Raw genomic sequence first — 17861 nt, 5'->3', positions numbered from 1 at the left:
AAATGCTCAGCTGCTATGACGACGACGACGACGAGGACGACAACGACGACGAGGACGACGACGAGGACGACGACGACGACGACGACGACGACGACGACGGCGACGGCGACGGCGACGGCAGCGGCGGTCATCATCGCGCGCAGCCGATCGATGGCCCAGTGCCGCTTCGCGTGCGCACCCCACGTCCTTGTTCCTCTCGCTCATCCCCTTCCATTCCTACCCTAACGATCTGCCGTCACCCTGCGTCTTGCACCCCGGTAACCAGCAAGCCCGTTCCCTCCTTCCCTCGTTCTTCATCTCATCCACCTAGTTTGTTCTCTTCTACTCCATCTTGCGCCCAAATGCATTCCTTCGTGTCTGCTCTCTACTTCGAGCATCTTCTTGATATTACGTCTTTTATTGACTGTTCTTTTGAGAAGAATTTTGGATTGTATCTTTATTTCATACATGCAAACTACCCCATCGATTGCATTTGAGATTTTTAGTTTGATTTTGAATATATGTTACGTGTCTTGTATATGTTTTATTTCTTTATAATTTTTTCCTGTCTGTGTATTGATGTTATAATAAAATAATTTTCTTTCTAGCTTCTAGTCTCTCGTTTCGTCCTGCACGTTCTTTATGCCGCTGGAATCGCAAGTGCTTCTTTTAACATTTAAAGAGATTCGTTTTTTAGCACGGAAATCGTACTTAAGAGCCAAGAGTCGTTCTTTGACTTTTCACAACAAAACGTCGACGTTTTCCACTGTGTATATGTAAGCATTCTTTTTTCTCGTTTCATTTTGTACATGTTTTCTGATTCTTTCTCTGGAATTTAAAACTATTCACCTCAATTTTTCTGTCTAGGCTAAAAATAAACTTTCCTTCATCCATATCAATTCCTTGTTTCTCTATGATAATATCTTGCACTATCATCGACTATTTTAGCACCTCTCTCTCTCTCTCTCTCTCTCCTTTCTCTCTCATTCAATGTTGCTTGCCTTCTTCTTCATTGTACACTTACCAGCTTCTTTATCTTTTTGTTCTTTCTCTTTCTTTCTTTCTTTTTCCTTTCTACGCAATAAATATCTGTCACATAATGCTCGCCATTGCCATCATCGTCGCTGATCTAATCGTAGTGGTGATAGAGTGCTTTTTAGACCGGCTCTTTGCAAACTTAATAACATAAAGCGCTGTCTCTCCTCTGTAACCACCGTTTGACCGCCGTAGATCTTTTCCCCTCTGTTCGTTTTCTCCTCATGACCGGCTGGTTATTCCTGTGGCTCCCTCTCAGTTTCGACATCCTATTCCTCTCACCCTTTTGCCTTTTCTCCCTTTCTTTCTCGTGATTAACATCTCTTTATTTCTCCTCTATCTTGCTTTTCTTTATTTCTCTTAGTTATTTCTTTTTTCATCGTTTTTTCTTACTTTCCTTCTTCTCCCTTGCAGTTCTTTTATTCTTTTACTTTAAAATCTCTTCCATTGTCCTTTTCTCTTTTTTTTTTCTTCCAGTTGCGTTTCTCTTTTTCTCTCTCGCTAATTTTGACGTTTACCTCTCTACTTCTCCTACCCCTCTCTCTTTCTCTTTCCCTTCGGCTTTCCCACCCCTCAGCGACATCATCCCCTACTTCCACCCCTTCTCCCTACCACGGCAGAATGGCAGTCGGCAGAGTGGCCGCAGTTCGAACACGCCAGCTTGCGGATCACGAAGGATCTGTCCGTCCGCTGCTTCCACCCTCGCAGACGATTCCTCTTCTCGTTCCTTCGAGCGCCCTCCGGCCTCTCTCTTTCTCTTTCTTTCTTTAATTTTCCTTCTCCTATTTTCCATCTTTCACTCTTTCTCTTTCCTTGCACTTGTCTCTTCTCCAGTTGTTCGTGTGCTAGTTTATTCCGTGTGACATTTGTCCCGTGCGGTCGAACACCGCTCGATTTACTCTGCAAGTGGATACGGCGCGTCACCGATCAGACGGACGGACCATACTGTCGCCGCGACATCGTCGTGTTCCCCGCGTTATCACGAAATCATACAGGACACGTCATAGCGGGATGGCCCTTCGACAGATCAAGGAGTCGCGACCACGCACCGGTTGATAGGAGGTTAGTCTACATAAATATTCGCTTTTAACGAGCGCAGGCGGTTCTTCTTAGGGTGAGTCTCTCTTCGCTCAAAAGAATGTAAACTGCCGGGATAGCCGTGATGCTCCAAATTCATCGACAGCAATGAGCGGCACACACATACGACACACCCAGCCATGAAACGTACACCTTCGAGCGTGTCTAGGGCAACGGCGAGCCTTGCTTCGGAAGCCGCGCGTTCGACGCTGCTAGATCAATAACATGCCGCGAGGAAAACTCGTTCGTGCGAAAGCTTCTCGGTCGGCCAGGAGTTCGCGTCGCGCCGCGGTCTCGTCTGCGTCTTTAGAGTGATTCGAGAGCACGATAATCGTTGCGTCAAAACGTGTCGGTGACGTGCGTAGACTTGTTTTTCATCGGATCGTTCATCGTGTTGTGATGATGATAGCCTTTGGTAAATTAATCCACGCTAATTGATTGTTTTTATTTGACAATTAATTGCTAGTGAATAATAATAGTGAATAAACTGTTAAATTAATTCACATTAATTGATAGTAGTCTTTAGTCTATGTAACTACTGATTCTATAATAATTGAGAATAATTTTCAAGAGGGAGAAGAGATAAATGCTAAAATTGATAATCTAATTAATTTATCACTTTGCGTTAGTTATAATTTTCTAAATTTATGATCCTTTAGCTAGTTTACTAGTTGCTTTAGGATTCATTAACAAATCGACGGTAGCCGTTAGGTTTTAGGGTGAAGCTTCAATGAGGCAATTCCGAATGAGGCGAGTTGGATGAGGAAGTCGTATTCCGCGTCGGCGAGCTAGGAAGGACGCACGTAGCGGTGGTGTGTCATAGTAAATCGAGGCGGCTATCGATTTTTTTACGTATGTGCCTCGTCGGCTTGAATGTCGAGGATGAACGGAAATGTTGCGGTAGATATCGGCATTCAATGAACGCAAAAGCTGATCAAATAACGAGATTATATTCCAATGCAGAATAAAAAAGAAAAAATGCGCTTCTACAACAGATAATATAGTCGTGCATCAAATAGTTGCATTTGCAATCGCAATTGATCGTTCAATAGTGTGTTTCAGCTAGTATGTTTCAGCTAGTGCAAAATTAAACTAGCGTATTACACAATCGAATTTTTAACAAATTGTAATTTTTTTGTAAATATTTTTATTTCAAAACTAAATGCAGTTGTAGAATATCTCAGAATTAATGAAATATTTCTTGACTAATTCGGAAATCTTACTTTTTAGAAAAATTAATTTTCTTGCAAAGTATACTCTTTTAATTACTTTTCAGCTATTTTAATATTTATTCAACAAAGTTTAGTAATTTTAAAGTTTATTATTTTATGATTTTTTCGTGATTGAAACATTCTAATTTACTAAAAAACTAATTTCTGCATATTTAGTAGAAGCTTGAAATTTTTGTTAAAATAAAAACGAGATAATATAAAAATAAAGATTTTTTTTCACAGATAAAAAACACATTAAAATAGATTTACTTTTATTTATAAGATATTAATATATTTTCTGAAAGAATGTCTATTGAATGTATTAAATAATTATATATAAATGGTTAAACTAAACTAAAATAACTTGGTTAAGTCAATTTCAGATTCAATAAATTTGATAATATATAACCCACAATTAAAATGAACTTTTGTATAAATTCTAATTTTTTTATATGCAATTTTTTTAGCTATTGTGGAATTATATTAAATTTATGAAAATCGTTTTGACGATTATCCTTTGTTAGTAATATTATTAAATATTAAGTAGTACAGTTTTACATCGAGCGAGGATAATCAAACTAAAATTTTAAAAATCATATAACAAAAGTTACTTTTTCTATCTGCCGATCTCTTTTACTTAATCACTGTCATATACTTTCTTTTTGCAATATATGCGAAAATAAAAATAAGATACATTATAATGTTTTTTATTGCAACATAAATAAAGTATTTTTCAAGGCGGAATGAGATTTTTCTGCGTCGTATTTTTTGCTTCGTGAATGGTGCACCATCACCCCATTCGCGATATTCACAAAACGACTTATCAACTATACCGAATATATATGATCAAATTTCAAAACATAAGAAAAAAAGTCACGTTTTCCTTAGCGCTTACTTTTAGCATAAATTTACAGAGCAAGAATAAATTGGACTTGCGTTTACCAACAAAATCCCATTTATTAAAATACTTTGCTATTATATTTGATAGGAATATAGCAAGGTACATAACAAAATACAAAACTGTATATTCAGTTAAACTATTTGATGAATTCGGAACATGCTTTTTTGTACAAAGATCGTCCGAATTATTGAGCAACTTTTTAATATTAAGCAACTACATCAACATTTAAATTCCAAACAAAGTTTCTATTAAAGCTACTAAAATAGTTATAGTGTAAGCTACCAAAATAGTTATATATAATTATTTTGTGCACAATAAAGTGTTTTTTTTATGAAATATCTCGATACGCAGTTATTATAGAAAAAAATAATAAAATATTGATCGTGTGTTTTATTTTAACACTATGACATTAAAACTGTTGCTATATGATATTTTCGTAATAAACCGCAAAATATCTTGATTTAATAAAAACTAAATCTTTAAATATTTAAAAATATATATATAAAATTTTTGTATTACAAAAAAGTGGATTAATATTTGAATTGTTGCACACATGCACACACATATATATACGTACGCACAAGCGTAAACTAGAATGTTAAATTTATATATAAATAATATGAAAAAATCTAATCGGTTAGGTTACATTGAATTTTTATGAAATTCGGTGAAGCCTCAATTGAACGTAACACAATGTGAAATACAAATAAATAGACTAATATAAAATCAATATATTCTATCGTACGATTCGATAAAAGTACTTCATGACGTATCGGTTTAATCTTGATAAAAAAACGACCTCGTAAAAGATAAAAATAATATCAGGTTTTTACGGATCTAACTTTAACCTTCTTACTCTATGTGTCCTAACTACAATTAATGTAGGATTCGGCTATATAAAAAGGAATAGGAAGAGGTGCGAGATGTTACCCTGGAAATAATCGTTCTATCATATATTTTCGCGTGCTTAAAATAATTTTCTATCTTCCCTTACTATTCTATTCTCATTTTCATGTCTTTGTCACAAATTTCGCGTTTTTATTATAAAAAAAATTTATATTTGCTTTTTTTTTTAATAAAAATATGTAGAAAAACACGCTGCAAAGATGCGACAAGTGAAATATTTGTTCGTCTACGGGGTTGTCATGGAAATGGGATTGATGGAGGCGACGTGTGTTACGATAATAAGTGGATCAATGAACGCCATATTTAATAAGCGCAGATAAAGGAGCGCATCAATATCGGCTGAAAGCATTGGCACATGCCTGGAAATTCGATTGACACGGCATTTCCAATCACCGGTCGAAGAGCCGACTCTATTGGAAATGGTAACGAAATTTCTGATGGAAGCGACGTTTTTAAAAAGTTGCTATAAGCAAGACGAGATAGCTGCATTTATTACTGAGTGTTTGTTTTCTAGGAGTAAGATATTTTTTATCATACTTATTTCATCGTTAAATTTATATTTCGTTTTTTCGAGATTTTTTAAAATTAAGTATTTAAAAGAAAATTTTAATCATTAATTTATACTCGAAATTACTCGCTATTTTAATGTAATCCTATTTGAAATTTTGCTTAAGAGTGTCAAAATATTTCAGTCTGTTTTAAAGATATTTTTATTTCAAAGAAGTAATATTGTAGTTATTTAAAAATTTTTTCTAAAAAATTCACTATATATTTTTTGTAAATCCAATATATGCATTTTTCTTTCAAAGAAAGCATTATTAACATTAATATTAGATGTTTCCGGCATATTTTCTCTTTGACATCGAAATACAAATTTGTCTCTTTTCAAAAAATAAAAAATTTGATGAAATATCTATTCATTTAATTTTCCACGCGTAATAATTACTGTCAGTTCTTTAGTCGTGCATAATATTATTAATTTACACTTTGTTTAATGAAAAGTTAATGGAATGTGAAAAATGTGCATTGTTGTATATACTGATAATGAACTAAACTGAAGAGTACATAGCTTATTGATGTCCTATAAGTACGGCGGAAATTTCACCTGAATTTTTACATACACACATACACACACACATAAAATCGATAATAAAATATTATCGAAAATACTTATTATTAGAATTCGAAAGAAAGTTTTGTCCGCGTCAATTTTATTAAACCTAATTTTTGAGAAGGTAATTTTCTTATCGAGAATATATTAAAACAATATGCATATATTTTTAAAATTGTAGAAAGCTTGCACCAATCTTAATTTTAATGTGTGTGTGTGTGTGTGTGTGTGTGTGTGTGTGTGACAGATGATAAATTTAAAACGGGTTTAGCGACGAATTAAAATTTATTATAAATCTAAACTATATTACGATTAAATATATATTTTTTTCCTCCACAACACAAATAGCTAGTAATAGTAAAATATTTTAATCACAAATATAAAAATTGTTTATAAGTATATACGACTCTAAAATGCCGTAGTATAATACTTCAAATTACTATATGTATTTGTGACATACCGCTAATTATTAGAACCGAACGTTACAACATATGTACATATACATAGAACGCATCGGTTATCGATCTCTTCATATATAAGTTTGGCGGAAATTTCGCGTCGCGACTGCGGCGCATTCGTGCCCCGGATCCTCTTCTTTCTTCTCTTTCTTCTCACAGTATCATTTCGAAACTTTTACCCGTGGGACGCGTTTACGTGATCCAATAAGTTAATCGCCCGTACAGGTACCTATACCGTTGTTCGGCCGCGTTGCGCTTACATGCGGGATTAGTATCTTAACTTGATAAACTCCACGTTGTATTACGTAATCCGCTTCCGACCATTTTCACGTTTAACCCGCAATGTCGGTTCGCTTATATTTTTTTTTTCTTTCTCATTCATTTTTATAGCTCTCAGATATTATTTGTCAGCGTTTATCTATATCGGAACTAACAATAAGATATCATTTGTTAGGTAGTAATATCACAAATACTTTCCAAATATTACATATTTTCCAAAGAGTATATAGAGTTCTCTAGAATAGACCAAAAATATAAATATGTGTATACATATATATATATATATATATATATATATATATATATCCATATATATAAATATATCCTTTGATAGAATTTAAGATGGGTTTCCATCAGAAAAAATAACAAGTATTCGATTATTTTATTTTCCTCGAGATGATAGCTTCTAAATTTACTTGTATTGCTATATATTTAATATTGGGGCACGTGAACATTGTAATCGATAGAGAGACTTAACCGATAATAAACCGCTTATGTAACTGGACAGATTGGCAAACAAACTCAATGATTTAACCGTCGTAATGAGTGGAAAAAGACGTTCATTGGATTAGATATAACGAAGAAATAGAAAAAAATAATCAAAGAATTAATAAAATCGACTCTACTATAATTGTTTTATTATGGGATTAAACAATATAATTGTATAAAAATAAAGACAGATCTTTTAATTTTTTTTAGAAAACTAATGTGCAAATTAAAAATGCTTTTTTTATTTTAATAATAGAATATGCAAGAATATGTAAAAAATCATTTAGCATTCATATGGCAGATGGTATACACAAATTGAGTAAAAAAGTCTTAATAAACATAGGTCGGAAACTCAATTGTTTCAGAGATATATAAAACAATTTTATATATTATTATCATGACTTGACTTATTAGCTTCTACGTGTTTCGGTGTTTATAAACCGTGTTTGGAATGTCCTCATTCAGATTCCATACATACTTTAAAATATTTCACCGATAAAATCGTTCAGTTGTATAATGTTTATAATACAGTTGTATAATCGCTGGTTGTATGACAATTAAACGATTACCGGTGAAATCTTTCTAAAGTATGGAATCGGACACTCAGAACGTGGTTTATTCAATATCGAAAATGCGGTTCATAAACGCTGAAATGCGTAAAAGCCAATAAGCCATAATCGTGATAGTAACATACAAAATTCTTTATATCTCTGAAATGAGTTTTCGAGCTATGCTTACTAAGACTTTTTTACTCAGTATTATATGGACTATAATAAATATATAATATAAATAGGTTTTTTAACATCTTATATATATAGAAAACAATGATAAAAAATGATGTAAAGGTAATTGTTAATAAAAGTTGTTGTAAAACAAAAGACACATCCAAAAAGAATGATGTGTTACATTGACAGTTTTGTAGGCCAGATTGATCGGAGGATCAAAAATAAAAAGAAATCTATAAAACTAGAAATGTATGGCATGACATAAAAAAAGGTATTTTAAAACTTCGTATTGTTTTTTTAAATTAAAAAAATAATTGATTCTTTTTACGTTGCACATTAATAAAACTCTCTCTTTATAGTTGATACTTTTTAATTTCATTTAGCAGTTAAAATTATATAACACGACTAAATTCTCTTTGTCTTATATTTATTTTTTTTAATTTATTTTATCTATTATTTATTAGAATACTCGTATATTATTTTTGGTGTTATATAAAAATATATTATATAATATTATGTATAATATTAGATATAGAAATATAGAAATATATATACATTATTATATTTGTTTTTTTCTATTATTGTATACAATTTAATAGCATTTTTATTTCGATAGTTTGTTAGTTTAATTATAATTATCAATCAAGTTCATGGAGATTACACAATTATTGTTTGTAATATTAATTTTTTAAGAATTTCTCACAAAGTGTCCCGTGTTTCTTGTAGCGTAACGTTACGGATCTCTTCTCAGATTATTTTGACCGGTGACGTTATTATTTTAAATTCCCTTACGTTAGACAATTCTTGCCATCGCTAAATATTCATCATGCGTGCATAGACAAACGTACCGGAGCGTATCTGATAACAGTTACACGCTATTCCACATAGACAATCCGCTTTTACATCTCGAACCGGTAGTATACTTCACTTTCTCGGCTCAGAAATCACGCGCGCGTTCGGTATCAACGTTACAACGGCGGAAACATTTGCATTTCTGGGTTAGGCATTAACACGCCCGTATATTCGTGCCTTTGTACGCAAAATGAACGCGTGTAACGTTACAATGAGTAACGATCATATAAGAGAGTCGCCGATCACGTACCGATTTATATTATTCCATTTGAAAATTAAACCAAGGAATCATACGTTATCCATTTTATTAATTGCATTAATTATATCAAGAAGTATGTTATTATAAATATATGTTATGTCATAAAAATACTTCATTTCATCTTTCTTTTCGCTGTTGTATATTTTTTCTCACGACGATTGAGACTGATTTATTATTAATTTTTCAATAATTATTTAAACTGATTTTCTTTCTGAGACTTAAGACTTTCTTGAGATTATCTATTTTAAGAGAAAAAGACTTAAGCTGTAATGAATATTTTATTGGATAAGAAAATATTAAACGGCACAAGAAAATATTCTTATAAGGATGCAATGAATGATATGATTTTTCTTTTTCTATTTACGTAACTGTCTGTTGTTCAGAGAATCTGCTCTTCCTAGCGAAAAGTCTGCTAGGACGATTACAGAAAAACAGGATTGTAGAATATAATTATATAGCGAGAAAATCTTGATAGACTTGGAAAAATTGGAAAGAAACAGTAACGTTAATATAAAAAAAATTATTTTAAAATTGTATTTAATAAATAGATATTTAATATAAAACATTAAAAAGTTATGTCAATGGTTATTTAAAAAAAATTTTTTCTAAAGATTAATTTCTCAAGAAATATACTTATCGATAAAATCTGACAAAAAATTCTTAGTAGTACATAACACTGACATGTATGACCAATCAAGAGAGTGTCTTCGTGTAGCTTTTATCGTATGAAAGCTTCTGAAAAATTAAAAAATTTATCTCCGAAAATTCGCGATATTTCTTAATTTCTTCCAATTTTCAGACCCATGACAACTCTGTTCGCTCACTCGTCGTTAATACGATACCGCGTGTCCGCGATGTGTACACGTGTGCGTAGACACGCGCGCGAAATGAATCAGACATTTAACTAGAATAGAAAAAAGAAGTCAGAAGGATGGCCGGAAATAATCGATATGTTTGCACTGTGACGGCCACGCATGTCTTTCTTCCGTTCCAGTTCGTTTTCTACATTCGCGTTGAGAACGCGCAGCGTTGCGCTCGGAAATCGATTGTCGCGTCTGGAAAAATTCCGAGACGAGAGAAAGAGAAAGACGCACGTACACACGCATTCGGGCGCGTATATATATCTTTCTCTCTCCTTTCTGATCGGAGAATCTGATCCCAGGTGTGCTTTCACATCGGAAAGTGAGCTCTCTTTTTTTCCCGTATGTGGAGAGCTTACTTCACTCCGATTTCACCAACCGGAAGCTCCTTATCGACGGCTTCTGCGCGGTTAAGTTCCACGGCATATAGTTGTCACAAGTCGAGTTTCCTTTTCCAACGCCAGCAGTAGAGTCTCATACGCTGACCGATACGTAAACGAAACGTGACGCACTTACGTTCTGTCAAGAAAATGTAACTCGCGAAAAATCTCTTGCAAAAATTATTGTGCAGAAATTATTCTAAAGATATTTGACAAGTGTGAATTTGACGCAATGGAAAATGAGTGATAGCAAGGTAGATTCAAAGTGTTATAGTGTTAGATAAATGATTTTTGCATGCCACATGTTTTCAATAAATTAATTTTGGCATAAATAAATGCTAAATTCATAACTGTAAACAAATTTATAGCAAATAATATTAATATCGCGTTTAATTAATATAATTATGTAAGTAGCGTCACATTAGATTAACAATAAGAAATCGATATATATATATATATATATGTTTTATATTATTTTTATAACTTTCACATAAGATAATAAGACAGCTGCGTAATTATCTTTCTTTTTATCAAATTATTCTTGAAATATTCTTAATTTTTAAAAAAGAAACAAATACAAATTGTCTCGGTTATTGGAAAATCAAACCAAGTCGTGCACGATGAAGCAATTTGTCCGCCAATTTTATTCGTCAAATTAATTCTTCATCAGATGCAAGCGATGAATATTTCTCCATTAATGAAGCCGGAGTTTGTAATAAACAATAAACCATCTATTTTTCGTAACACGTGTCTGCATGCGTCAGCTCATTTACTCGCCAGAGAACGTTATGCCATTGAGAAGGATACACCAACAGTTCCATCCATCTCGAAACATCTCGTTCGCAACTAAATCTATCCGCCGACGCAATTACACCGACGCGTAATGACGCAATGCGTAATAGCGTTGAGGCGATATTAAGTTAAAATCCATTAGTCGACTTAGGATTTGGATCGGTGAGATTATCGTTTGGTTCTATCGATCAGTTTCCATTCATACTAGATATATGATAGTTAATTAAAATTTATTTTTAACAAAACACGTTGTGCGTAAACGTTATTAACTTGAATTTTAAGATACTATGAATAGAATATCAAGACTTACGAAAAAGAAAATAATATATACTAATTGCAAAATTATTATCTCGTATAGAAATATCTCGGATTACAAAAATAACGTTTAAAATTTGAAAATTTCTCTCTATTTCTCTTTATCTCTCTATTTATCTATTCATTTATCTATCTATATATTATATTAATTTATCTATCTATTTAACTTTATCTCTTTTTCTTTATTACGAATAAAGTTTAAAAGAGAGAGAGAGAGAGAGAGAGAGAGAGAGAGAGAGAGAGAGAGAGAGAGAGAGAGATATGCGTGCATGTGTGTGTGGTTGAAATATAGTATGTACTATTAACGCACGCAGCAAAAAGCCAGTGCAATTATCGATGGACTTGTATCACGCGTACGAAGAGGTTAAATGCAATTAAGCTTTACCACTCGTAGCCCACGATCCGTTCTACGCGAAATTGGAGAGTATTATGCTGTCAGTAAATACGAGAACGGATTTATCCTACTGAAAAGCTCAGTAAATTCGTTTGATACAATCTATAAGCGAAAAATACTTGGCAGCTTTTAAATTTCATAATTCAAGACAATGCAATGTTAATAAAATTCAAATGAAAATTAATAATTAAACATGGAAAATTGTTATAGTGAGTATTATTAATTAAGGACCAGTATAACAACTTTTCATGCTTCCTAACATTCGTTGAGATTCTTAAATATTTTAATAATAATCTTTAATATGTATTTGTCATAATAAACTCTATAAAGATTACTAAAAAATTATTAAAATATTTAAGATATTACATTATATCTTTTAATTTATAAATGTTTATCAATTTAACATACCATAATGATATCATTCTTCTAATTACAATTTCTCTTTACATAATTTCAATAGAAATAACATGTAAATATAATTATTTTATTCATTCCATTTTCATTCTACATTATATATATTCATAAATTTTAGGTTCACTGAATATTCAAATTTCTAGCGCTTTAAATTTCCAGATTATACATTTTAAATCCTATAGTCGCATAAAATTCATATATCTCTTTCGCACAAACCTTTAGTTTTTACATGCACCGACCGTTATAAATTCTCGTAAAAAAGTCGATTCAAGTCTGCCTGAAGTAATCCGATAGCATTTTAAGAGAGGCGAGAGAAGACTTTTCAACGATCAATTATAATTAAGATAGAATCATTCCAAAGTCACTCTTACAGTATCCCTCGAGTATCCCCCATAAGTCGATAAATTCAGCTGCCTCTTTCTTCAACGGGTTGCGTCAAGAATTAAGTCTCTGTTCTTGCGTGAATGCGTGACTGATTTTTCCGCTGTCATTTTTGCCAAGTCAGCTATGAACGCGCTTCGATGGTGAAAAATTTATTCATCAAGTTCTTGGTTCAGTACCTTAATTGGCGAATAAAATTAAGGCCCTTCACAAAGGCTTTCGTCTCTAAGGCTTTTGGAGCATTTGGGAGCAGTGAAAGCTCCCGCGATCCCAAAAGCTGACGGATTGCAAATTGCTATTTCTCGCGTGATGAAGCAACGGGATTAGGATAAACAATTTTCTTCGCTTTTACGTACAACGGTCTGCAATTACGCGAGCAGCAACTAGCGTCGAATTGCACCTTTGTGCGAAAAATCGAATGGAAATTGCGTGCAGATACCCGCCGCTGTGTCTAACACGCAACTTCTCTGCTTATGTTAGACGTAACGTTATAATCGCGACGGTTAGTTTAACGGTGACCCTAATTTGCCTTAAACTTAATTAGAAATTCTTAATTTAATAATTAAACTCGCTGTGCGTTTAACGAAATAATCCGGTTTTGTATAAGAGAAAGAGAATTATAACAATTTTACTTTCTAATATAAAATGCATTAATTTTCAGCTGAATTTTAAGTTGCAGTTTAATGTAATTAGCAATTGAAGTAAATCAGTTTTATTGGGGCGATATCTATGTTATCATAATTGGTTAAAATGTAGTCCATTTTTATTATATTCAGTTCCACTTTGATTAGGTATATTGAGTTAAATATAAGAAATGTTAAAAATTTCCCCATTCTTGATCAAAACTATATATTATTAGAAACTATGATAAAATGTATATCGTGCGACTTTGAAAAATTCAGATTCTTTTTTCAATTATATAATTTTGTTAAATAAAATAGAAAATATATAAAACGGAGAAAAAAAGGCACGACACGATGATTTAAAGTTTTTTTTCTTATTGTTGGAATACTTGAGACCATTAATGATTTATTAACTACTAATGTAATTGCAACTGTTCCTGCAATTTATATCTTTTGCTCATCTTTACGCACAATTATCTAATTAATATCATATTTCTCTTTATCATTATCATATTTATTATCTTATAATATTATCATCTTTATCATAATTATATTTATTTTTATTTATAAAAAAAAATAAATACTGTTTCTCTTTTTGTTAGTTTAAAAGAGCGCGTAATCAACACTCCCGAAAGCAGAGCACGACGGCTCCGTGACCACGTGAAGCGGCTGGACCTCCTGTGAAGGGGGGTTCGAGGACCGCGCGTGCACCCCCTTAAAGCGTTCCTTCTTAGACGATGATAGACCCAAGCTCGTCCGAGGAGGAGAGCGAGGAGGATCAGAGTACTCATCATGGCGGTGGCGGTGGTGGCGGTCGTGCCGGCAGCGGCAGTTCTCACGGCTCCCGTCGACATCCTAGCAGCATCGGCAGCGGTCCAGGTTCCGGTAGCGTCGGCTCGCTCGCTTCCGGCCTCACCGCCTCGCCCGGCGGCCCGAACCACGTGGGTCCACCCAGCACTGCGGGCGCCCATGGATCCGGAAGTCGCGCCGCCGCGGGGCCGCAAGACACCGCTGCGGCCGGCTTGGACGTGCCTAATCTCGCCAGCGCCAGAAACTCTCTGTCGCCATCGATGAGCGCGACTCAAGATGCAGTCAATTACGCCCAGAGGCCCACTAGTCCGTCTCCTTCGGTCGCCAGCGAGAAAACGGAAGCGGAGCTGCAAGTACGTGCGCAAATGCATGCAAACATTTCTTTCCATTTCCGTTTCTTCCGTTTCAAAAAAGTCACTCTTTTTTTTCTTGCACAATTTTTGTTCTGATGCTAAAGAAATATATTTATAAATATACATATGTAAAATACATACAGGAAGTAAATGAGAAATTTTATTAAGATAAAAGAGAAACATTGAAAATAACAATAACAATTATTAAACTGCAATTATTTCCAATGATTGAAATTATAGGGAATGTTTTGCTTGGACCGATTTCTTTCGAGCGGGGAAATTGGATGATAATTTTTTCACAATACGCGTAGCATTGCTCTGTTGATATAAATTTTTTCATTTTCTTCAGGATAAGCAGGAAAGGGAAGAAGAGGAAAGGAAACAGCGGATACAGCTTTATGTCTTCATATGTAGATGCATCGCTTATCCGTTCAATGCCAAGCAACCGATGGACATGACGCGAAGGCAATTAAAAGTGCAGAAGCAACACTTTGAGCCCATATGTGCTCGTTTTCAGGTAAGCAGATAAATAAACTTTTTGTCGAAGAAAGAAATTAATTAACTTTTTTTGCTAAATAATAAAAAATAATATAAAAATATTGAATAAAGTGTTGTGTGTATAAAAATCTGCTAAGAAGATATTAAACCTGTACAATATTATTGTCGATCATCTCTTTATGTTTTACTAAACAATAATATTTTTTTTTTACTTAATAGATATTTGGATTACGAATTTAATATTTTAGAGTAAAAGAAACCTTTCGTGGTCGTTTATCGAAGCCTTATGTAGAGTCTTATAGGTCTATCTATCGTATAACCTTCACCTTCGTGCTCTTAGATATATCGAAGCTGTACGATCGCATTAAATTATTGGCCGTTGTAAATATAGATTGTCTCCTTTATACGACAAAATGCAATCGTGTCTCATATCTTACATCGTGCTGCGTGAGATGTATGTTAATTTTTTCTCCTCAATTTATCTTTACTCAAAAAATCAGATTTATATATTTCAACATTTAAATATTTCTCACATATATAAAAATATAATTATGTTCATGTAAAAATGATTATGTTTAATCTAATCAGCAAATATAAGCCTGTTATCGAATAGCATCAAATATCAATCAGAGAATCTATGTGATTTAGAATTAAATCGATATTGCAGCTCAACAAAAGTTTTACAATCTCAAAGAAAATGACATTATACAAGATGTATGGTTTAAACTGCGTCTGTGTGAATTACAGAGTTTTTTGAAGGGTGAGACGCAGATCATGGCCGACGAGGCATTCCACAATGCTATACAGAATTACTACGACGTGTTCCTCAAGTCGGATCGAGTGCTGCAAATGGTGCAGAGCGGCGCATGCTCCCAGCTCGACTTCCGCGAGGTGTTTAAAAAGAACATTGAGAAGCGTGTTCGGAGCCTCCCGGAAATCGACGGATTGAGCAAAGAGACTGTGCTTACGTCCTGGTTGGCCAAATTCGATTGCATTTTGAAAGGTACCGGTGACGAAGACAAACGGCCTTCCAGGATGCAACAGCAGTCTTTGAACTCGGAGCTGATACTATCGAAGGAGCAGCTGTACGACATGTTTCAGTATATTCTCGGCATCAAGAAATTCGAACACCAGATTTTGTCTAACGCCCTCCTGTTGGACTCAGCCGACGAACAGGCTGCTGCCATCAGGAGGGAGCTGGACGGTCGTGTACAGAGGGTCAACGAGATGGAGAAGGTATCGTGACGGTCGCTTCTTCTTCTTTTCATTTTCGCTTTTATTTTACTTTAATGCTGTTTTATTTGGACATGGATATGTTATTTCTCTCGGTTCTTATCGTCCACCGATCGCTTCTGCTCGTTCCTCAACACCGACCGTTCCTTCTCTATCCCTAGAATCGCAAGCTCATGCCCAGGTTCCTTCTGAAAGAGATGGAGTCGCTCTACATCGAGGAGCTCAAGTCGTCTATCAATCTGCTAATGGCTAATTTGGAGTCGTTACCGGTCTCCAAGGGTTCGATAGACAGCAAATACGGGCTGCAGAAGCTGAAGCGCTACAACCATCGTGGTGAGCGCTCCCGCTGCCGCGGTCAGGGCTCCCTCGCTAAACTGGAGGGCGACTCCGCCGATTCCGATCCCCAGCTGACGAAAATGGACGTCGGCCTGACCTTCCAGCTGGAAGTAGTCGTAATGGAGGTCAAGGGCCTCAAAAGCCTAGCACCCAATAGAATAGTTTATTGCACCATGGAGGTGGAGGGCGGCGAGAAGCTACAGACCGATCAGGCTGAGGCCTCTAAGCCTATGTGAGTAAAGAAAAAGAGAGAGTTGATCGCGAAGATCGAGACTCCGATTGCAATAACCGACCGGGGGGGGGTCAGGACCGATCGCATCATTCTCGTCCACGGGTGCTATTTATAGGTGGGACACTCAGGGTGACTTCACTACGATGCACCCGCTACCAGTAGTCAAGGTCAGACTATACACGGAAAATCCGGCGATGCTGGCGCTCGAGGATAAGGAGCTGGGCAAGGTGATTCTGCGACCCACTCCGTTGTCTTGCAAGGTGCCCGAATGGCATCGTATGACCGTGCCCAAGAACTGCGCCGATCAGGATTTGAGGATGAAGATCGCCTGTCGCATGGACAAGCCGCTCAACATGAAGCACTGCGGCTATTTGTACGCGATGGGCAAGTCCGTATGGAAAAAGTGGAAGAAGCGGTACTTTGTGTTGGTCCAGGTCTCGCAGTACACATTTGCGATGTGCTCGTACAAAGAAAAAAAAAGCGAGCCGTCGGAAATGATGCAGCTCGATGGCTATACAGTGGACTATATCGAGGCCGTTTCTGCTAATCTCATGGTCGGCATGGATTTAGAGGGCGGAAGGTAAATTTTCCTCCTTCCAAAGAGAGAGAGCGAGAAATACCTAAACCCCGCCGTAGTAGCATGCCCGTAGTCGCGCAAAATCGTTAAATTGCGAATTGCAATTATTTTTTATCAAAGAATTATAATTAATGTGAACAATTATAATTCTTAATTATAATTCTTAATTATAATTGTTCACGTTAATTATAATTCTTCACGTTATTAAATTTTTATTGAGATATTTTTATATTATTAATGGTAGAAATTTAATTAAATTCTTTCGATTTTTTTTATGAAGCCACACATATATCAAACATTTTTCGTAATATTAAATCAATAACACTTTACAAAATACAATTTTATGTTCACTTGTAGTAAACACTAGAAAATTACAATAGA

At 34.7% G+C, this 17861-nt stretch overlaps 1 protein-coding gene across 6 annotated transcripts in view; it reads left to right on the top strand.

Moving 5' to 3' along the window:
* Nucleotides 1–17861, top strand: part of Cadps (calcium-dependent secretion activator 1) — a 39544-nt gene that overhangs the window by 11208 nt on the left and 10475 nt on the right. The window contains exons 1-6 of one of the 6 annotated variants that reach the window (XM_072901462.1): nucleotides 207–2076; nucleotides 14044–14604; nucleotides 14954–15121; nucleotides 15850–16338; nucleotides 16497–16903; nucleotides 17019–17483. In XM_072901462.1, the coding sequence (XP_072757563.1) occupies nucleotides 14179–14604; nucleotides 14954–15121; nucleotides 15850–16338; nucleotides 16497–16903; nucleotides 17019–17483 (1955 nt within the window). In that variant the 5' untranslated portion in view covers nucleotides 207–2076; nucleotides 14044–14178. The other 5 variants (XM_072901457.1, XM_072901459.1, XM_072901458.1 and 2 more) reach the window with 5 other exon arrangements.

This window comes from Anoplolepis gracilipes, chromosome 10 (genome assembly GCF_047496725.1).
Source record: "Anoplolepis gracilipes chromosome 10, ASM4749672v1, whole genome shotgun sequence".
Lineage (NCBI taxonomy): Eukaryota > Metazoa > Arthropoda > Insecta > Hymenoptera > Formicidae > Anoplolepis > Anoplolepis gracilipes.
Note: the sequence above shows the minus strand (reverse complement) of the source record. Positions and strands in the feature narration are given on the sequence as shown.